The sequence below is a fragment of the Chelonia mydas genome, chromosome 10 (assembly GCF_015237465.2).
Source record: "Chelonia mydas isolate rCheMyd1 chromosome 10, rCheMyd1.pri.v2, whole genome shotgun sequence".
In the NCBI taxonomy this organism is placed as follows: domain Eukaryota; kingdom Metazoa; phylum Chordata; order Testudines; family Cheloniidae; genus Chelonia; species Chelonia mydas.
In genome coordinates this window covers 64,875,036-64,898,351 of record NC_051250.2, presented here as the reverse complement: position 1 = coordinate 64,898,351, position 23,316 = coordinate 64,875,036, and the positions used below count along the sequence as shown (strand labels likewise).

General features: G+C 42.5%; 1 protein-coding gene across 5 annotated transcripts in view; it reads right to left on the bottom strand.

Moving 5' to 3' along the window:
* The window catches only part of TRPM7 (transient receptor potential cation channel subfamily M member 7), a 133,267-nt gene extending 110,329 nt beyond the window's left edge, over nt 1-22,938 (bottom strand). For 3 of the 5 annotated variants that reach the window (XM_043523966.1, XM_043523965.1, XM_043523968.1), the window contains exon 1: nt 22,621-22,918. In XM_043523966.1, coding sequence (XP_043379901.1) covers nt 22,621-22,623 — 3 coding nt within the window. In that variant the 5' untranslated portion in view covers nt 22,624-22,918. Of the gene's footprint in view, nt 1-22,620 lie in introns of all 5 variants that reach the window. The other 2 variants (XM_043523967.1, XM_043523964.1) reach the window with 2 other exon arrangements.
* Between the last annotated feature and the right edge of the window lie 378 nt (nt 22,939-23,316).

The following is a 23,316-nucleotide window of genomic DNA, read 5'->3' as shown; positions in this document are numbered from 1 at the left end:
GAAAACCCTTCAGCCAGTTCAAGAGCTTTGGCGATGAACAGTTGCACAGAGATCCTGGCCTTTGACAAAAGTAACCATTATTTTGTCAAACATTTTCTCTGCTGCAAGACCCAAGTGCCACTTGACTTTGAGAACATACATCAGAAGGAAGTTGTATATACATCTCCTAAACCATTTTAAAAAGCTTCTGCTACTGCATTAGTGAGCTGAAGTAGCTGTTGAGGAAAGTATTCTCCAGTTAATCAAAAGGAGTACTTGTGGCACCTTAGAGACTAACCAATTTATTTGAGCATGAGCTTTCGTGAGCTACAGCTCACAGTGAGCTGTAGCTCACGAAAGCTCATGCTCAAATAAATTGGTTAGTCTCTAAGGTGCCACAAGTACTCCTTTTCTTTTTGCGAATACAGACGATCACGGCTGTTACTCTGAATCCAGTTAATCAGTGCATGAAATTCAGTTGTGACTAAGGCTGTCAATTAATCAGTTAACTCTAGCAATTAACTCAAAAAAATTAATTGTGGTAAAAAAAATCATGATTAATCGCAGTTTTAATCGCACTATTAAATAAAATACCAATTGAAATTTATTAAATATTTTGGATGTTTTTCTACATTTTCACATATATTGTATTCTGTGTTGTAACTGAAATCAAAGTAAATATTATTATAACTATTTGCACTGTAAAAAATGATGGAGAAATAGTATTTTTCAATTCACCTCATACAAGTACTGTAGTGTGATCTCATTATGAAAGTGAAACTTACAAATGTAGATCTTTTTTCTTACATAACAGCACTCAAAAACAAAACAAAATGTAAAACTTCAGAGCCTACAAGTCCACTCAGTCCTACTTCTTCTTCAGATAATCGCTCAGTTAAACAAGTTTGTTTGCATTTGCAGGAGATAATGCTGCCTTCTTCTTGTTTACGTCACCAGAAAGTGAGAACAGGTAGTTGCATGGCCAGTATTGCAAGGTATTTACGTGCCAGATATGCTAAACATTCGTACGCCCCTTCATGCTTCGGCCACCATTCCAGAGGACATGCTTCTATGCTGATGGAGCTCATTAAAAAATAATGAGTTAATTAAATTTGTGACTCAACTCCTTGAGGGAGAATTGTATGTCCCCTGCTCTGTTTTACTCGCATTGTGCCATATATGTGCCAGCAGTCTCAGATGACCCAGCACACATTGTTCATTTTAAGAACTCTTTCACTGCAGATTTGACAAAACGCAAAGAAGGTACCAATGTGAGATTTCTGAAGATAGCTACAGCACTCGACCCAAGGTTTAAGAAAATGAAGTGCCTTCCAAAATCTGAGAGGGACGAGGTACGATGCATGTTTTCAGAAGTCTTAAAAGAGAAACACTCCGATGCAGAAACTACAGAACCCAAACCACCAAAAAAGAAAAATCAACCTTCTGCTACTGGCATCTGATTCACATAATGAAAATTAATATGCTTCAATCCGCACTGCTTTGGATTCTTATCGAGCAGAACCCGTCATTAGCATGGACACATGTCCCCTGGAACGATGGTTGAAGCATGAACGGACATTTGACTCTTTAGTGCATCTGGCACATAAATATCTTGCTACGCCGGCAACCACAGTGCCATGAGAACGCCTGTTCTCACTTTCAGGTGACAACGTAAACAAGAAGGCGGCAGCATTATCTCCTGTAAATGTAATCAAACTTGTTTGTCTGAGTGATTATCTGAACAAGAAGTAGAACTGAGTGGACTTGCAGGCTCTGAAGTTTTACATTGTTTTATTTTTGAGTGTAGTTATGTAAGAAAAAAATCTACATTTGTAAGTTTCACTTTGGTAGATTGTATATTCACAAGATTGGGATGCTTTTTTTCCTCTGAGATCCAATGGTTATAGCTGCCTGCTGTGTCCCACATAATATCTGTGAAGCAAAGGGGGAAAAGTTGCTGCCAGAGTGGAGGGCAGAGGTGGATCGGCTATCTGCTGAGTTTGAACAGCCAGACACAAAGGCTATTAGAAGAGCTCAATGTGGAGTTATACAGCTCAAGGAGGCTTCAAAAGATCACTTTAACAGTGAGCCACAGTAAATCACTGTGATGTACTGTGCTCTACCTGGCCCTGCTGTTTTGGGACCTGTTAGGAATTGTGTGGTGCTTGATGCACATTATGAATATAACACTGTCACTGCACTATTAATTTTGTAGTGTTTGCTGTATATTTATGATTATTACATGGTTTGTCACTGATCCTATGAGTTGAGTCACACTGTACAGTAACAAGTAAGGGACTGTTTTCTGAACTGCTAAGCACTCTGCAGCATATGTTGTGAAGTAGTAAAGATGGCTCAGGTATTCCAAGTCTGTGGAGGGTGAACCCCTCAAGGCTGCAACAACAGCAGATAAAACACACAGCGGTATCATTGTCAGTATAATCAAAATAGAAAGTTATAGTTAAGATTCACAACTCCCTTCCCTTGCTCCCGTAAATTTTAAACAAGATGTGCTTATTGACACTTCTGCTCCAGAGTGCTTGTGCATGGTAACACTCACAGAACTAGTGAATATGGCCTGCCAGGGGTGAGAAAAATGAGAAGGGAACTGCTCAGTTGCATGAACTATGAGTATAGGGCAATGGCATTGAATACCAGCACCATTTTCCACAGGCAGTGGTGATTTTAGCCCATCTCTCACTTATGAAGGTAACAAAGGTAGAGAAAGCACAGCTGCTGCTGGCGTCCCCATGCTGCCTGGAACCGTATGCTGCTACCCTGTGCTCTGCATTGGTGTCTGCTGAAGTTATCAATGACTAGTGTGGGAAAGCATCCTACCATGGAGGAAGAAATAAGGCTGCCATCCCTAGAAACTTTCAGGAGAGATTGCAGAGTAGCTCCATGAAAGTTTCATACAGATCTCTCAGGAGGATTCAAGGGACATTCCTGTGTACGTAAACAAACAGCTCCACACGCCCCTCCCCCTTTACCTAACTACATGGGAACAAAAAGCAAATAACAACACTACCTCTCTTTGTTATACCGCTACCTCTTTTGTACAAGTAAATTAATGAAAGGTCAATAGCTGTGTCCTGTTAACTTGGGGGTGCCATCAATACATCATTGTAATGGGAAATACAATTACACACTTACCTAAGGTTTCCTCCCTTGCATTGGGTTCGCCCATGCTCAAATACCAGGAGGTACTGGACTATGGCAGAATCTCAAACAGGTCTTAGCTTGCAGCATTAGAGGACCACCCCACCCCTCCCCACGTCACATGTTCCCCATCCTCCTCCATCTTCTCCTCATCCTTGCTCTTCATGCCAGGGGCCTGTGACTCAAGCTCCTAGGAGGTATCCACAGAGGTCTGCAGGGTAGTACTGGGGTTTCCACAAAATATGGCATGGAGCTCTTTGTAAAAGCAGCAAATCTGTGGCTCAGCACCAGATCAACTGTTGGCCTCCCTGGTCTTCTGAAGTGCCTGATGCAGTTTCTTCACTTTCACACAGCACTGCTGTCGTTTCCCTGCCATACTCCTTCTTTTGCATCCCCCATGCAACCTACTCATAGATATCCACATTTCTATGGCTGGTCCGAGCTACTCCCGACAGGCCCAGGAGATCCAATGTCTCCTGTCTACTCCAAGCTGGAGAGCATCTGGAGCATGTGGCCAGCATGGTCAGCTGGGCACACAACAATGGAGAACTGCTAGGTGGTCTCTGTGACCTCTGAGCAGAGGAGTTCACAATTGTGACCAAAGCGGTCACTGTCGGGCATTGTGGAACAGCTGCTGGAGGACTGCTAGGGTCAATCTAAGTAACGCAGTGTTAGCAGTGCATCGAGCTCACATCAAATGTGGCTTAACACAGCTCAGGGAAGTGGCGTAACAGATCACTCTATGTTGGTGGGTGACAAATTTAAGTGTAGACACATGCTCAACTAAGTCAATGCAAGGTGGCTTACATTGACCTAACTTGTAGCGTAGGCCAGACCAGACCCATGGTCATCAATAGTAAGTGGAGTGGGGGGAAGCAAACAGGAAAAATTAAGTTCTCAACCACTCAGTTTCCTATCTCCAGATTACCAAGTGAAAATATTAAATTAAAAAAATTCAGCCCTTCCAAAAATTCTTTTGCTTGTTTTATAGGGGCTCCTGGATCAAATTCAAGCCTCTCATTTATGGCTTCTAGGCTCTCCGTGGCTTATTCTTTATTATTATAGTAATATCTAGAGGCCCAAAATCACGGATCAAGACCCATTGTGCTAGGGACTGTAAAGACACAAAGTAACACACATTCCTTGCCCCCAAAGAGATCACAATCTTCATTTGTGACAAAATTGATAAAACAGATTAAAGGGGACGATGATGTAACAATAAAACAAGCAAGTTTTGCCTGATAAACAGTAGTCACACTTTACCATCTATTTAGCCATAATCCCTAATTCTCAAACTCTGCACTCCCATACTCTTTGCTCATCCCAAGCTGTTTGACTATATCTTTCATTGTTCATTTCCTACTGCCTCCGTGTCCTCTTTCATTTACTGTAGCACTCCGAGGAGTCTTCCATCTGCCATGCTTCCACACTCTTAAATCCTTTTTCAAAACCCACCTGTTCAATGAGGCTTTCAGTCATAAGTTTCAACTAAAAATCCCAAAATTATGTAACCTTCATGACATGGGCACTACTTCCTACATCCTCAGCCCCAAGTGCTATTATCTTACTATCTCCATCCTCATCTTCTCTTAACCCCAGTGCTCTGTTCTTGCAGTCTATTCTTGTCCTGGTCTTAATTTTGGCCCCAAACCAACAAAGATTTAAGCACATCCATAACTTTACACATTGCCACTCACAGTATGTAAAGGTAGGGACATGCTTAAATCTTTACAGAACTGAGGTTTTAATGTATAAACCCTTTACCACAGGGACTCCATTTTTGTTTTGTAGAATGTCATGCATGTCTACAGTGCTATATAAGTAATACTAATTAATAGTGGACATGGTCTGTCGAAACACTAGTAATAGAAGAATAAGTTGTAGGAGTTAACTTAGTCCAGCTTTAGTTAGAGTCATCTCAGGAGGCTCCATTTGCAGATTTTTTTTTTTTTTTTTTTTTCATGTCACAAAAATAAAGTCCTCTATCTCCACAGTGAAGAATTTGGTGTCTGCTGATTTGAGCAGATTATTAACTGTCAACAAGGGAACGGAAATAGAAACGTGTTATCATTAGGGAATTAATGTTCAGCATGCCTAACACAAGAGCACTATTTGAATACTTTTGAAGCTATAAATGTAAAATACCTAATATTCATCCTCTGATGCTCATGTCTAAGTTACTGCAAGTTAGATTCAGTTCTTCCACTTATCTGCCAAGGCCCAAGTTCTACATTTCTCACACTAGAGTTGATAACATCAGCAACTGCTAAATAGTTCTCTGCTTTGCATGTAAGTGGTGTTTACAGTGCGCTACCAGAGATCCCCCTGGTCCTAATTTCTGGTTTTAGATGGTACACTATAATTGTTTTCTTTCAAGTGTATTTACTAAACCTCTGCACATTCAGAGGATTTAATGTTAAAAGCACATCTAAAACAGCTGATTAAAGACCATGACAGATATGCAAATGAATATTTGGCTTGCAACTGGAGAGGACTACCTAACTCACTAAAGTGCTTTTGAAATCCCACCATCTGTTTCTACAGGGGACAAACCCCTGGCAATTTTTCCAGGTTGATCTTTATTGGGTTTCTCATAACGATAACCTTGTACCCAATCCCAATTATCTAAACAAGTATTTGTATGTCTATCATGACTTGTAATTGGCTGTTTGAAATCTGCTTTTAAAATTAACTTTCCCATTCAGAGATAATTTTGAAAGTCTCACCCACTGTATTGTCCTCTTCTCCTCTTGGAAATAGACATTACCTTAAAAGTCAGTTTACAGCCCTAGCAATAAAACCCATATAACGCACGCCATACTGCATGGAGCTCAATGCCATTCATTTTATCCTCAAGTCAAAACTAAGACTGCTAGGTACACCCCTATTTTGATTGTACAATCTGTCAAATACTGTGATAGGAAGTAATGTATAATCCCCTGAAGTGCACACATAGCACTGCCATTTAGGTAGAATGCAAAGTCTAGGTGAATTAATTCTTGACTGCTGATATAATCGAGGAGTGACTAGCACTAATTTACAGTAAAGTAAGAGAATCCCTGTTGGTGCTACTTTTATCCATTCCTTTATTTTTGGCTGCTATGGAAGTATAAATCCCAAAGCTGAATATCCAGTTTCCCGCTCAGAGAAAACAAAACCCTTTTCAAAGATAACTCTCCTGAAATGAGACATCCCCTGACTCATCAAATAAACCATGATCAGCTAAAAGGCTGAGGTCATCCAATGGACAAAAAATAATTTCGTCTGGCAGGAGAGTTAAAATATCTGATAAAAAGACAGACCAGCACAGGAAGAATATTCTTGCATATTAAATATATATTTTATGGAAGTCTTGTTTAACTAAAAACCGATATCCAGACTGACTATCCACTTCCTGAAGACAGAAAAACAAGTGAAGAGCTCAGAACTTATACCTTATTATCTCTCAACTCTGTTTCTTTGTCAGTTGCGTAGAAATAAAACTATCGTCTTGCCAAACAGATAGCAACAGACAGACAAAATAGCTTGACACCTCCCTGAACTCTGACTCAGGGACCCCAAAATATCACAGGTCTTGCCTGCCATGCCCAGTAGTACCCGAAGCAGCAGATCCTGCAGTGGGACTGGCTAGGCTTGGCTCCCTGCTCCATGCATTGTAATCTCCAGGGTTGCAGTACCATTCAGATTTGACAAGGCCCCTAATGGGGGAGCCGGCCAGGCCAAATTTGCGAGAGTGGCATTGCAATCTGGTGAATGGGGTTGCAGCGCCACTTACTCAAATTTGGCCCAGTCAGCACCCTCATATCCTTACGGAAGAGTGGCTGAGCCAAATCTGAGTGGTGCTGTGACGCCTGTGCCACATTGCAATGCCCAAAGAAGGGAGCTGAGCCCAGACAGCCCCATGGGACTGGGGCTGCAGCTGCAGAGTGAGCCTGCCCCACACTCAGCAACCAACTCCAGGGGCAGACTCCAACCCATACTGCTTGGGTCTCTCTTCCACCTACCCCTGGGGGCAGGACTCAACACCACCACCACCAACCCTGATGTCCCATTGTTGGACCATATTAAAGAAGTTCTGTATTAAAATCACAAATGAGTTTGATTCCCCAAAGTTTAAATTCCAGGGTATTACTAATTAAGAGATCTCTTGGTTTTTGGTACTGTTTCTCTCCCTCTATGTGTGAAACTTGCAAGCTGCTAATTGCGTTAGTACATTCTAAGACAGAGTCTGTTCTCAAAGCAATTCACACAGAGAGAGACTCAAAGCAATACTCTAACAACAGAAACAGCACCCAGAGACTCCCTGCCCTTTTGTTGTATTAACAATTGTGATTAACAGAGATAGAGGGTGTATGTGGATGGATGCGTGGTGTGGCTAATAACAATGATCAGGGAGGTGCCAGCCTAAGAAGCCAGTGTCCATCGGCTGAAGAAGGCATCAAGTGGAAATAACCAGAGGACCCCCAGAGGGCAGACTGGAATCCACCCAACAGCATCAAGAATGGGAGAACCAAAGAACAAGATAACATCTGGCAGCACGGAGCCGTCAGGAATATGCTATCTGCTGATTGATTCAGCAACAGCATGATGAAGCAATTCCCACAGATTGGCCTAGGAATAAATTCCTATAAAAATAGACTCTAGAAAGCGAGAACTTTGGGGGTCTGACTCTTCAAACCAACTTCCAGGAGCATCAGATGAGCATCTGACAAGGCCCTGCTCCCTCCTCATGTCCAGGCCACCTGGCCAGTGGCTTGGCATGAGCAACTCTAAGGCTGGTAACTATGATAACAACCTTGCAGAACGTGTGTGTGTGTAAATATGAGATTGAATGGAATGTTATAACTATAACTAACTGCTTACTATGATTCTTTCTGTATTCACAATAAATGTGGTATTTTGCCTTTTTCCCTTTAATAAGATCCTGCTGGTTTTTAATTTATTGGTGTAACACCATCTCCCCCACCCAGGGGTGCATGCCATGGAAAAAATTTCTGGGGGTGCCCCTAGTTATTCCTGTATTCGACAACTATCTGCCCTGGCAGCACACAAATGCATGCCAGCTCCGCTATGCGCTGGTACTGATACCCCCTGGGTACCCCCACTTTTGTTCCAACTCACCCCCTCCCAGACCAGGGGCTACCACTGCACTATGGGAGTGCCAAGGGAAAGTGAGAAAGATGTGTTGGTTACTTATTTGGATCAAGAGTGTAAGTGCACTGACAAAAACACCTCTGTCTTTTGTTTCTTTAGCAGCTGCAGGTGTGCCCTTAACAGTCTTCCACACAGCAGTGGAGTACCTCACTCGGATAAGGAAAAGAAACTGGAGGAGTAAGGCAGACATGTTCAAGGAGGTGCTGCAGTCATCTGGTGCTTCAGATTGTGAGCAAAGAGCATGGAGGGAGGCATCAGTGAGAAATTGCAGAGGGATGGTCAGGATCGGAAACGGGCAAGAACCGATGATAACGCTGACCAGGGAGCAAACAAACATGTTGTGGTCCCTCACTGAACTTAAGGCTGAACATATCCATGCCCGCCTCCCCCTGCTGCCCATACAGAACTGCCTTCCTGAACCCACAGTCCCCCTCCCCCCACATTCCTCATTTCCTCAGGGGGCTGAGCAATACCCCAGGCTCTCCACCCCATGGGACAATTCGCACAATGACAGCTGGACATACACCCAGCTCTAGGAGTCTCACTGGCAAATGTGCGTGTGAATTTCCTGTTCCTTCCCCTATAAAGATAAACTTCCTACATACAGGGAAAAGTATGTTACTAATACATAAATATGTTTGCATGGGTGTGGAATAAAACTGAACTTATGGAAAGTGAACAAATCTTTATTATTCTCCAACATATGGTGACTACTGCTAACATTCAAAGACAGTACAAAGAGGTGCATTTACAATAGTGCACACACAGAAACCATTACAAGGTTCACACTACTACAGTGCAAAAAAAAAAAAAAAAAAACACACCACAACACACAAAACCCTGGCTAAACACATTACAGCAACACACATTACTATGGCCCATTGTTAAGATGCTCCTTTAAAAAAGCCTCCCTGATCCAAAAAGCTCCCCGTTGAGCCCCTCTTACAACCCCGGTATCTGGCTGCTCAAAAGCAGCAGACAGCCACTCTACCTCCACCCCTGGAGAAACTTCTCCCTCTTTGATTCACATATATTGTGAAGGGCACAGCAGACAACTATAACCATGAGGATATTTTCCTCACTGAGGTCTAACCTGCTGAGAAGACAGTGCAAGAGCCCCTTTAAGCAGCCAAAGGGGCATTCAGCAGTCATTCTGCATCTGCTGAGCCTGTTGTTGAAGCATTCCTTGCTGCTGTCAAGGTGGCAGTTGTAAGACTTCATGAGCCACAGGATTAAGAGGAAGGCTGGGTCTCCCAGGATCACTATCGGCATTTTCACATCCACAACGGTAATCCTCTGGTCTGGAAAGAAAGTCCCTACTTGCTGCACAGGCCTGTGCTTCTAAAGGTGCGTGCATCACGCACTTTCCCTGACCAGCCTGCACTGATGTCGGTGAAACAACCCCAGTGATCCACTAGCGCTTGCAATACCATAGAAAAGTAGCCCTATCTGTTGATATACTCCATCGCAAGGTGGTCTGGGGCCAAAATGGGAATAGGCATGCCATCTATCGCTCCACTGCAGTTAGGGAATCCCACTACTGCAAAACCATCCACTATTTCACACACCTGGACCAGAGTTACAGTCCTTGGTAGCAGGAAGCGATTAATGGTATTAATTAACTGTTATTACTGCAACCCCCACAGTGGATTTCCCCATTCCAAACTGATTCATGACTGATTGGTAGCAGTCTGGTGTTGCCAGCTTCCACACAGCGATCGCCTCTCACTTCTCCACTGTTAATGTAGCTCTCATTTCGGTGTTCCTGCACTGGAGGGCTGGGGTGAGCTCCACACACAGTTCCAGGAAAGCGGCTTTGTGCGTCCAAAAGTTCTGCAGCCATTGCTTGTCGTCCCATACCTGCATAATGATGTGACCCCACCACTCAGTCCTTGTTTCTCAAGCCCAGAACCGATGGTCCACCGTGTGTAGTTGCTCGATGAATGACAGCAGCAATCTTGAATTGTTTCTGTCCATGGCACACAGCAGGGCAGAAACCAGCATCAGAGTCTCATCTCATAAAATGCAGAATCAGGCGCACAGTATTCACAATGCTCATCACAGTACTGGAGAGCAACACTGGATCTATGCTTTTTGACAGATGGCAGGTAGGCAGTTTACAGGGGCTGTTGAAAAGTAGCATGAAACATACTAGGAAGCCCATGGATGATGGGATGGAGAAAGCTGCATCATGGGACACTGAGCCTACCCACATGAGGCATTGCAAACCCTTCCCAAAAACACTCTGCAGCAGACGATGGCCACTTGCACAGTGGAATAGCTACCCATAGTGCACTGCTCTCTGTGTTGATGCAAGAGTTGCTTATGTGGATGTATTCCGCAGACATAAGGAACATAGCGTGGACATACACCAGCAATTTAATTACAGCAGTGGCTGTATGTTGACGTAACTCAAGTTGACTTAAATTTGTAGTGCAGACATGCCCAAAGTTTCAACATGGTACAGGTACCTTAACCTTGACTTACTGCTTAGTCTACTTGCTAATAGGGGTCAGGTAAATTTTTCAAGTACTGAAAATTAAATAGTTAATTCTAATACATTCCTCCCTAAACTTGGCTTCAGTACTTACTCCTGAGGGAATTCTGAGCCAAAAAATTATGTGGACAATATTTTAAAATTCTGCAAATTTTATTTGTCAATAAATAAATGTGGCTCCAGCATGGCAGTGGGGAGCACAGGACACTGACTGCATTGAGGTGGGAGATCACCATGAAGCCCACACCTCCCCAGTACAGGGACTCGGCAGTGAGGCTGCACCTGACCCTGACAGTGCAAGGGCTGGGCCTGCCCCAGAAACACCTTGGGGCCCATCCCCTCTGTTCCAGGTTCACTAGGTGTGGGTGGGAAGGCTCAGCCCAGCAGGATCCAAGTGGGGAGGGGCAGCTCAGTGGGAGATCTGTATGCACAGGGACTCGCTGGGGGATTCCAGGTGCAGGGGCAATGGGATTCTGTAGGAGATCCAGGTAAAGGTGGTTGGGCCTCAGCAGGAGGGGTCTGAGTGTGGGGGGGGTTCAGTGGGGAGGTTTGGGTGCTAGGGCTTGATGGGGTGGGGGCCCAGTGACAGCTGGTTGGGGATCAGTGGGGTGGGGGTCAGGCTTGTCAGGGTGAGGGTCTGATGGGCCTGCTTAACTGGGGAGCTACAGCTGCTGCCAAGGGGAAGTCACATGCCGGGCTCCCCTTCCGCCCTCCGACCCCCGCCCCACGATTCCCCTATCCCTTTTTCTTCTCCATCCTCCTCCCCTCACTCCCACATTCTCCTCCCCCTGCCCTATTCCACCCCCTTCCTTCCCCACTTCCCCAGCCTCACCCTAGGCACTCACTGTTACACAGAAAACAGGAAGACTCCCACCATAAAGAAGGGGAGCACTTCTGGCACTAGGAGGCGGCATTCAGGCTGCAGTGTCAGCGAAGCCCAGAGGCAGGCTCCTTCAGCTGGGCAGCTCTGCGCTTGCAGAAACTGGGGAGGTTGGGGGGGAGGGAGGGATGCAGTGGCACATAACCCCATGTGCCCCCCCCATGCCTCACCTGTGTTTTTTTTGAGGGGGGAACTGCCCCCCTCCAACTGTGCCCACAGTCATCCCCCGCACAGCTTCCCTGCCATTATATGCAGGGAAGCACAGGAATTCTGCAGGGGGGCATTTTCTACAGGCCCACAATCATGCAGAATCCCCCCAGGAGTAAATATTGGAGAAAAAAAATCTTACAAAACTCCATATCATAAAAGTACTTCTTCCAGGTAGTTTTCAAACTTGCATATTATGTATTTATTAGACCCTCCGATTATATCACATTATGCACTTGTTCAAAAGAAGTTCATGTGACCTAAAATATCAGCTTACTGCCTTTATTAATTAGACAATCTGCTAAAGAAAAGAACACAAAAGCAGAGTCATATGAAAAACAGCCCTTTTACACTTTTAAAATTACTAATGTTATTACCATCCCCTTCTCAGAAAGGCATGTAATGGAGTATTATGTATATGTTCACTTATCTGTGTGTTTCCTAAGCCAGAAGCAAATGAGATAATGAACAAATACAAAAACAAGACTTCCACAGAACAAAACAGCCTGTTTTGATATCCACAACTGAAAACCTATATGAACATTTAGTTAAAAACTGACAGATACATTCTGGACATTTCATAATATATACATAGAGTATGGTTTTTAACTTAGAGGAACTGTAAAGTTACCAGAGCTACATTTTTCTACAGATATGTAGGTCAACAGAAAAGAGTTTGGATCAAAGCTCCTCCCTCCCTAAACACACACACACACACACACACACACACACACACACACACCCTGCTGCCACTCCCCTCCCACCCCATCCCCACAGTTGGATACAGGAATACAGTTAGTTTCATTCACACTACAATTTTTAGTCATGAGATCTGTTCAGGTCATCTGGCGCCATTAGATGTAATATAGACAGGTCAAAAATTAAACAGGGTGGCCCCATGCACATTAAGGAGGAATGGAAGAGAAGTGAGAACAACAAAGGTAGACCAGCCAAACAAGCTGATTATAGAAAATCAGAGGGGAAGAAGAGGGTAGAGAGTTCATCATGGCTTTTCTATGTGAGGCACTAGCTATGCTAGATAGAAGAGTGACACTGCTTCTGGCACAATAAGGGCTGCTCTGGTGACCTAACAGAGTTGAAAACTGCACTGGGGTTTAATGCAATGTGTTTCTGCAATGTCCATTTTTCTGTAGCCACACCCTCCAGGCCTGAAGTATTTGGGAGGAGTAGGAGCATCTGTGCAACAGAAGATCCTCCCCACATTAGGGTAATGCTCCCATTGCTGAACAGAGCAGCTGTATGGCCAAATTCCAGTTCAAAACCCAATTTTATACCCCAAGGATGAAGTTCAATAAGGATGAAGCATTCATATTTTATATATGATAGCTGTATCTACAAAGGTCGTGTAAATATTTTTGTCCAAAGTCTGGACATTTTATAGACAGCAAGAGCTAGCTAAAGACAAGTTTCCTATCAGGACAGCTACAGAGATTATTGTTTATAAGGGCAAGAATTCCAGTTTTAAATTCCTGTGTTTTTCAAGAAGTGCAGATTAGACAAGAAGCAATTCTCTCCTTGTAGTACTTACACAATTATTTGTTTTAAAAGGAAGAAAAAAGCAGATCTTGGATTTCAGCTGTCAAGCATACAAGAAATCCTAAAAATTCATCAGGCACATACAAGCAGACTATACAATGAGAGGAGCTGCAAGTTCCTCCATCTCCTCTAGATGTATTTTTGCATTAATACCAAACAAGATGGAAGTATGAAAAGAGTGACTGCAGGAAATCTAGAAGCCGAGGAAACAACCAACCATTTGAGCAGGGAAAGGTAAGAAGAACTACTGCATGATATAAAATTCAAGCTATCACACTTGCCATTTTGATTTTGACTGAGTTAGGTGAACATATTTTTTCTACTGTGAAAAAAGTGCATATTTACCATATTAAACCACGACTAGCAGCGTTCATGGAGAAAGGCAGTACCAAAGTCATCCTACCTATAGCTATAATTGAAAAGAAATTTACATGAATGAATTCCTGCTTGTGTCAAAAATCGCAAGAATGTGATGTTACTTTACCCCTACAAAAATTGGGAAGGAAGGAAGAAAAAAAGAAAAAGAGAAAGAAAATAGCAGCAAGTGGCATCACTTTGGCCTTTATTTAGGACTTATAATGACTTCCTAGTCATTGAGGAAAAAATTTTGAAATTATATTGGTACATATTTCAATTATATTATTCCCTAAATAAAACTAACATGCAAGTAATGTATAATTTTTCCAGACCTAATTCATAATTTGACACTTAGCTTCAGTAACGTGCAAGAAGCAACTGTTACTGCTATTAGAGCAGTTTATCTATGTTAGGTCCTAGATCCTGAGAAAACTTATACATGTGAAAAAAGACACACACACGCACACAGTTTTTCTTCCATTGGTTTCATTCACAGAAAACCTTGTCTAGTTTTGACATAGTATTGGTGTCTTAAATAATTTTAAATATTTTTGTATATAAAAACTGCTTGTAAAAAAACAGAAAAAGCTACCTATAATAAAATGTCACAGTTTAATGTGATTTCACTGGGAAGACAGAGGGAGACAAATATCATTAAAAACAATGAGGAGTCCTTGTAACACCTCAGAGACTAACATTTATTTGGGCATAAGCTTTCGTGGGCTAAAACTCACTTCATCAGATGCATGGAGTGGAAAATACAGTAGAGAGGTATAAATACACAGCATATGAAAAGATGGGAGTTGCCTTACCAAGTAGGGGATCAGTGTTAATGAGCCAATTCAATTAAGGTAGAAGTGGGCTATTCTCAACAGTTGACAAGAAGGGGTGGAAATCACTTTTGTAGTGCTAATGAGGCCAATATAATCAAGGTGGCCCATTTCAAATAGTTAACAAGGTGTGAGTATCAGCAGGGGGAAATTAGTTTTTGTAGTGACCCATCCACTCCCAGTCTTTACTCAGGCCTAATTTGATGGTGTCCAGTTTGCAAATTAATTCCAGTTCTACAGTTTCTCGCTGGAGTCTGTTTTTGAAGAAATATCTTTAAGACATTTCACCAAAAATATTAAAAAGTGTTTTAATCTCAGTACATTATTATTAATGTAATAGAGTATTCTCAAAAATTTCAGAAAGCATTCCAGTTTTCAGAGCCAGGACTAGAACCCTGGACACTAGTTCCAATACATATAGGTCTCCATTACTTGAGACGGTTAACAGATCTCCTATCAGCCGTGTTGGCACCCATACTTTTTTCATGCTGTTGCCAATCAGTAGAGGGCACCATGCTCACAAACTGCGCCCAATCCTTTTCCTACTGAAATCAATGTCAAATAAAACAAGAAAACCTCATACTGAAGTCAATGGAAGCAGGACTGGACTCAAAACTATCCACAAATACAACCTATTTTTTTTTTCACATATATACAGTGCACAAGTTGAAGACATTGGAGTATGCAAAGAGTTTGAAAGGGTAGTAAGCTTTTTTAAAACAAGGTCAGGCTAAGATCATTAAAACAAAATCATTTTCAAATCAGGGGTTTTTTTAAGTGACTTGAAACAAGTCAAACTTTGCAGAAACATTGTCAGAGTAAATCTGGCAGTTTACAGGCCTTACCTGTTTGGGGATAAAAACAGGATTTTACAATGGAACCTGGCTGCTCAGCATGGATGCCAAGATCCTGAGTAAGATTTCCTGTAGATCTATAGAAATAGATCTACAACAAGCACTTTAAAACTGTGTAAACCCCTCTGATCATGCAGTGAATTCAAAGCCCTAAACAAAGAAGGCACACTACTAGTGCTACAAAGGTGCTATTCACACTACTAGAAGTATGTCAGCACCTTCATAAATATCTGTATTTTTCAAAGTTAACCAGAAAGTAAATCAACAGTGATTGTGTGTATATATTTCTGTTGATATCCAAACCCAGTCCCTGCTTTTTCCTAATGAGTAGGCGACAGAATCAATTCTGCCATTTTAAGATTTTAGATGCTTTTTTGTACAGGTATGTTTTACAAAAACATTCAGTTTAAACGTTAAAAAGATGGGAAAGAATAAACCTTAGCAAAATTATCTTGAGTACATACTGTACCTATATTTCCATAAAGTATTATCAGGGTAGCACATGACCTAATTACATAAAGTGCACAGGATGCTGGAACTAATCCAAATGAACCCTTTGTTTTATCTGACCCATAAAGTATGATTCTCCACCCGCAACTACATATTTAGTCAAGAGAGTAACATCTATTCTGGTCCATCAGGTATATAATGCACATTTTATATATAGCCTCATGTGAGAGACTGGGGGGAGGGGGTTAAAATAAAAACTACATAATAATGCCAAGTTCCTGTGACAAAAAACCAATAAGACCCATACCTATGGTGTACTCTTTTTGCATAGTGATATGTTACTCCAAAAAATCAAGACCCATATTTAGAAATGCCTTGATTTTTCAATTTTTTATGACCTTAACATTATTTTTTAAAAGTTTGTGTCTGGGGGGGATGGAGGTATTAAACACAGACACTGATAATAAGGAAATAATCAGTTTCTTGTCAGTTTACTCCTAAATTCACCCTCCCAAATAAATAAATGCAACGCTAGTGTACACAAAGTCCCAAACAGTTTGTTAATTTATATAGAACAGCGATTCTCAAACTCTGGGTCAGAACTTGGACTTGCTGGCTTAGACTTGCTACGGCCTGGGGCTGAAGCCCGAGCCCCACTCCACACAGTTCAGGTGTCAGGCCCTCTGCCTGGGACTGAAGCCCTTGGACTTCAGCTTTGCCCCTCATCCCCCGTTCAGAGTGATGGGGCTCTGGCTTTGGCCCCCCCACCCAAGATAGTGGGGCTCAGGTGGGTTCAGGCTTTGGTCCCCCCTGCTGGGGTTGTGTAGTAATTTTTGTTGTCAGAAAGGGGTTGCGGTGCAATGAAGTTTGACAACCCCTGATACAGAACTTTTTACTTCACAAACTAATTATAAATCAAATTAATATGTCGCTCGGGGGGCTAGGGTAGACAAGCCCTAAGAGACAAACAAGTGGGCTGAGCTGGGGGCACAGTGGAGGCAAGGTAAAAAATACAACAGGATGTGCGCAATTCTCAGCCATTCAGCAGCAGTGATCACAACTTTCCATCTGCCCAGTTGCTACCTCATTTGAATTTCTGTATGTATTGCAGCAGAGGTGAATTTTAGGAGGGATTTGAAGCAGATTAAGGTGGTGGCTTCTTGGATTTTGACTGGGAGCTTTTCCCCCACTCATGAGGAGCACCCTAAGAGTAAGTGCATAAGTGCTTGTCAGAAAAATAGGTGGTCAAGGCTGGCATCGTTAGCAGAGCAAAAGTATGAGTCAACCTTGCTATAACACAACAAGCTGGACAGAAAGGAGAAGTTTATGTTTGGTACAATGGAGGAGGGTAGCCAATGAAAGGGCTTGGGGGGAGGAGCATTACAGCAACAAACCAAGAAGATTATTTTAGCAGTCACATTTTTAATGGACTTGTGGGGAGGCAAGATTGCAGGCATCCAAGCAAGAGAAAAAGACTACAGTGGTAAAGGAACAAGACACACAGAAGTAGTAAGCTGCCTGGTACTCAATTTATCTACTCAAAAATTGGCTGCCTGGATTTGAACCAGTGGTCCTAAGCAAATAAGTATTTTTAACAGTCCTGTCGCATCTACCTAGATACCCAAACCACTTAAAAGTATGCCAACCTGAGATACATTACTAAGCAAAGGGTTGCAAAATTACTTAGTATTCACGTTATTCTAAATAAACTAAATATCCAATAATGTTTCAAATTTTAATACGCGAGAGGCACAAATATAAAAGCTGAATCAAAGCCCCCATCCAACAACAACAACAAAAATTCACTGTAACTTTTTGCACAGTTTTAAAAAAAATTATTTCAAACACTGGTCACTGTAAGATTGGAGAAAACATATCCAGGCATTGCATCTTATTTAGGTTTTTTTTGCTGTCGACTAGAAAATATGACAGCTTTCCTAAGCAGTTTTAGCTACACCTCTTCTGGTAATTTTAAGCAGACATCCACTCCACTGCTCAACCCTCCCTTAGAAGAGAATTATTTAAACTGGAAATTGGAAACTTTATCTCAAAGACAATAACTAATTCTGGACAACATGCACTATTTTACTGCCAACTTGCATTACTAACTCTACTTCAGACTTGGGGGGAAAAAAAAAAGTAAATGTTGCACCAGATCAATACAGCATGCAAATACTATAATAAAAGTAGACACCATTGAAGAAAAGAAGAGATTTCAAAAGAAATAAATCCATCAGTAAAATATATCTTTTTTGGGTAAAATATACTAAAGGATCATTTCCTTACCTTTCTCTTTCAAATTTTAAAGCAGAATTCACAAATACTAAACCTCTCTGTTAAATACTGAATTTTCAAATTTAGTATCAGCATCTTGTAATCACAATCTAAACTATATTCAAATATTGCTTAAAGGGACACTGTGTTCTTCCCTCCCACTGATATATATAATAGAATCATAGAATATCAGGGTTGGAATAGTGTTTCCATCAGGGAGAAAGAAACAAACTGACTACAGTAGAACCTCAGAGTTATGAGCAACAGGGTTTTAAACTGACAAGTCAACCACACACCTCATTTGGAACCGGAAGTACGCAATCAGGCAGCAGAGACAAAAAAACAGTACAGTACTGGGTTAAAAGTACTTAAAATAAAATAATAATAATAAAGGAAAGCAGCATTTTTCTTTGCATAGTAAAATTTCAAACCAGTATTAAGTCAATGTTCAGGTGTAAACTTTTGAAAGAACCATAATGTTTTGTTCAGAATTACAAACAACCACCATTCCCAAGGTGTTAGTAACTCTGAGGGTTCTACTGTATATAAAGTGCTGTCACAAATTGCCTATAAATTGTATATATAGAGGGGGGTTTTAAACCACACTTCTTAGCAAGCCACAGGTGCTATTTGCAACAACAAAGGTACAATATTTTCAAACAAATGTGGTCAAACTGATTGTTTCACATGGTAAGATTATTAATGGCAGTTTTACGTTCTTATTAAAATGAAACAAATAGGTATGGGACAACCTTTTGTTTTAAATAATGTGGAATAGAAGTATTCCATGTTAGTTTATTTACTGAGCACAAAAAAAATATGCATCCTCTGTCTTTGCCTCAAAAAGTTTACAATCTAAGTGACACAACACAATGAAGGGAAAACAAAACAGTAGAGTGGAGAAAGAGAGAACGTAAACAGAGCAACAAGATTATATAATTACTCAACAAAAGCATATGTATGAACTCCTTATGCTTTTAGGTCCCAGGTTCAACACCCACAGGCTAGATGTAACCCAAAAACAAAAACGTCTACTCCTCAAGCCAAAGGACCAGGTCTGTTAGCTGAGGCTATGTCTACACTGCAGTTTATGTCAGCATAACCTATGTCACTTAGGGGTGTGAATAAACTACCCCCCGAGCGACGAAAGTTACATTGACAGCTACTGCTGTAAGCTCTCTAGCGTAGCTGTAGCCTCAGAAAGTAACAAGATTCAACACCTTTGCCTCTTTTAAAGATTCAACACCTCTCTCTTTATATCTGTGTGTCTAGTCTCCCTACTACAGGGGTACAAAAAGCCACATTGTGTTAGCATTACAATATAGGTGCGTTTTAAGGACTCTGAAGGAGAAGAGGGATGTGGATTTGGGCCTACTGCATCAGTTTAAGGAAGGGAAGGCATGGAAAAACGGTAGAGATGATTGCGGGAGAAGCAAATGAATGGGGCATCCAGGTTTGTTATCATTAGTGGAGCAGAGAAGTCAGGGCCAACATGATAAGAAACAAAGCTGGATAAGTAGAGGGAATTATGCAGAGCCTCAAAGACCAGGACAAGAAGCTTAAATTGAAATGTGAGAGACTAGGCAGAGCCAGTGGAGAGATACATAGAGGGAGGAGAATTACATGGTCAGATTGTAAAATAAACATTTACGCTTACACTACTTCGTCATATCTCCCTGCCGAATGAGAAGTCACATTTTAAAATGCCTTCAGACATTCCCAGTTTAGTGAGAATTATGAAAATAAGAACAGCAAGAGATAAAAGGAGCAGATGAACATCCAACCTGAAGCCTGCTAATACAACGAAATAGCGCTTTTTCCCCCCTCTGAACAACAGATTAGAAAGTATCCCAAACTGAAACAAATTTAAGGTCTGACTCTGAAAACACTTAAATAACTGTAGTCATGGAGTAATCACATTGATTTCTAACTTACTCACCTATTTAAAGAACAAGGAGTACTTGTGGCACCTTAGAGACTAACAAATTTATCTGAGCACAAGGTTTCATGGGCTAAAGCCCATTTCATCAGATGCATGCAGTGGAAAATACGATAGGAAGATATACATACAGAGAACATGAAAAAATCGTTGCCATACCAACTCTAACGAGAATAATCGATTAAGGTGAGCTATTATCATTTTTTCGCGTTCTCTGTATATATATCTTCCGATTGTATTTTCTACTGCATGCATCTGATGAAGTGGGCTTTAGCCCACGAAAGCTTATGCTCAAATAAATTTGTTAGTCTCTAAGGTGCCACAAGTACTCATTGTTCTTTTTGCTGATACAGACTAACATGGCTACCACTCTGAAACCTGTCACCTATTTAAGTGTTTTCACAATCAGGTCCTAATACATACCAAGTTTTTCTAGTATTAACTGTTCAGAAATTTAAAATATTCTATAAAGGATCTGACTGTTTAAAAACCATCTTGAATTTAGCACAAAATAAAATTTTAAATAAAACATTCTGAATATCAGGAAACATTTGACAAACACCAACGAAAGCAGGAGGTACAAGATACTATGATGCATCTACTACACTGCCAGAAAAAATAAGTAAGTCAGCTAATGCTAATTCAACCCAGAAACCTGTGACAGTTAAGGATCAATTTGCAATACATTCCTGTTACATACTGTGACTAACAAATACAGGATGAAACTTTGTGATGCAATCTGTCAACTCATCAAATCTAGGTCCCAATATTTAAAATAGAGAAGTCTAATTTTCAGCATCTGTCCTAGAATTTCTAAATCCTACATCTGTACTAGTAAGAGGCATAACAGTTGTGTATAGAAATGTACAATATACTAGGTGAGACTCAATATGGTTTCACACAATAAGTCATGTTATAAAATATTTTTAAAATTAAAAACATTAGTCTAGATAGAATATTAAATCTATCGTTTACCACTATTTGGATTTTCGGAATGCTTTTGAACCAGTTCCACATGATGGATTGCTGTACCAACTCTAAGCATCAGCTACGCAATTAACAGAGGGATAAAGAACTGGTTAGTAATTAAAAACAGAAGGTTAAAATTAAAATTGAGTATACTTTGCAGAAGGCTGGAAGTAGCAATGTCTTAAAGGGCTCTATATTAGGACCTGCACTCTAGTATTTTCATTATTTACACAAAGTTATGACATGTAAGAATTAAATAGGCAGGAAAAATTAAAATGGAGGACTGGTTAAGTCTCAGAAAGATATAGCTGTGTACAAAATAATTCTGATTGACTAGGCAAATGATTAAAGGGGTACGTTATTAAAAAGACTGTGTGTCACAATTAAGTGATATTCTTGAATAGAAACAAGACCCAAACAAGCAAGCAGTTTAAGCAAAGAGAAAAGGAGCTGAACTGGTAGACCCCAGATTCAAATTCTCAGTACGGTATGCAGCAATACTACAATGTGGGTTATATCAAGACGCACATGTGACTACACTTGGCAGAATTCAATTTTCATGATTTTGACAGATATTATCAATGTTTATGTTTAAGCTTTTATTAAAATTTTCAGTTGTGCAAAATTATGGGGTTTAAGCATTTTTTTCCAGTTTACAGCCATTTAAGTTTTCACAGTTGCAACAAACTTCGGCGGGTGGGGGGAGGGCAGAAAATAATTATTTAATGACAGCAGATGTTAAGATTTAAGAAGTTAAAGCTTTAGAACCTTTACAAACACAAACTGCCAACATCACATGTTAAAATATACAAATCAAACGCGAATAAGATCTCAAGCAGCATTTTTCTTTCGATTATTATTGATGAAAAATTGTTGTCACTGGTTTGTGTGAGTGTGGTGAAATTGACGCTTAGTGGTAAAAATCAAATCCTTCCAAGCCTACATACGATAAATGCCGAAAAATACCGTGCAATGGCAAGCTCTTGCCTATCTAAAGTATGACGAAACCTGGATTATTTAGTCCCGAGAGAGGATAACGAGACAACACAAACACTGAAAACTAGCAAGAGGGTTATTCTGACACCAAACTCGCTTTGTTGGAGGGCGCAGGGTGAAGGAAGACACCATCCGCCCCGGGAAATGTGCAGTGACCTCTCGGAGAGCTGCGCGCCCCTCTTGGCGAGCCGACACCTGGGCCCATTACGACGGAAACACCTGAGCCGGCTCTTCCCCCCCGCCCCACTAGCTTGCCTATGACAGCGCGCTGTGAGGCGTCAGTACCCCCCTTGCTGAACAGCCCCGGGAGCCGGGGGGGTACCGCCATGGGCTAGCCCCATGCCCCACTCCGCCAAGGGGGCGGGCGGGCGCGAGCGGCCCTGGCCGGCTCGGGCTCGAAGCAGCCGGCGGGGACTGTTCGCTCCAAGCCGGCGAACCCACTGCGGTTCCCGGGGCCGAGCTGGAGCTGAGGTGGGACAAGCCCAGACCAGACAAGCCCAGCCACCCCCGCCCCTCACCATTCTCCTCAGGGTCGGGCTGGGTCTCGGCGCCGGCTCTGGCTCTCCTCGGCCCGGGCTGCTCCTGCTCGTGCTTCGGCGGTGGCGGGGCCTGTCTCCATCTATCGGGGCTGAGCTCGGCGGCTGCGGGGGGCTGGGCAGGGAGAGGCCGGCAGCGGACAGCGCTCCAGGGGCGAGGAGGAGAGCGGGGCGGCTCGAGCTCGGCTCTGCTCCGGGACCCAATGCTGGCGGTGGCGGTCCTGGCCCGGCGGCTCCTTCTCATAATTGTGCGACTCCCCTAGGCCGAGAGCAGCAGCGCTGCCGCGTCAGCGCGCACCGCCCCCGGGGGGGAGGGAGACGCACGGGCGCGGGGGGAGACGCCGGCCGGCCTCCCTCCCTCCCTCCGCCTGTTCTGCCGCCGCTCCCCCCCGAGTGCCGCTTCGCGGCCCCCGACGCCCCTGCCCGGCCCCTCACCTCTACCCTACCTCTGTCAGGCTCCGTCTCCTCACTGCCCCCCCGGGCCACAGGGCTAAGGTCGCCTCGGGCCAGGGTCACCTGAGGGACAAAGGCCCACCATGAGGGAAACGCTGCTGCTGCAGCAAATCTGCACCGCTGCGATGCTGCCCTGGCGCCTGACCAACTCTCCTGGCGCTCGTCGCCAGCGTCGCTCATTCCCACCGCGGAAAGTGCTGGGGCACCGCGGGCTTTGGGGCTAGG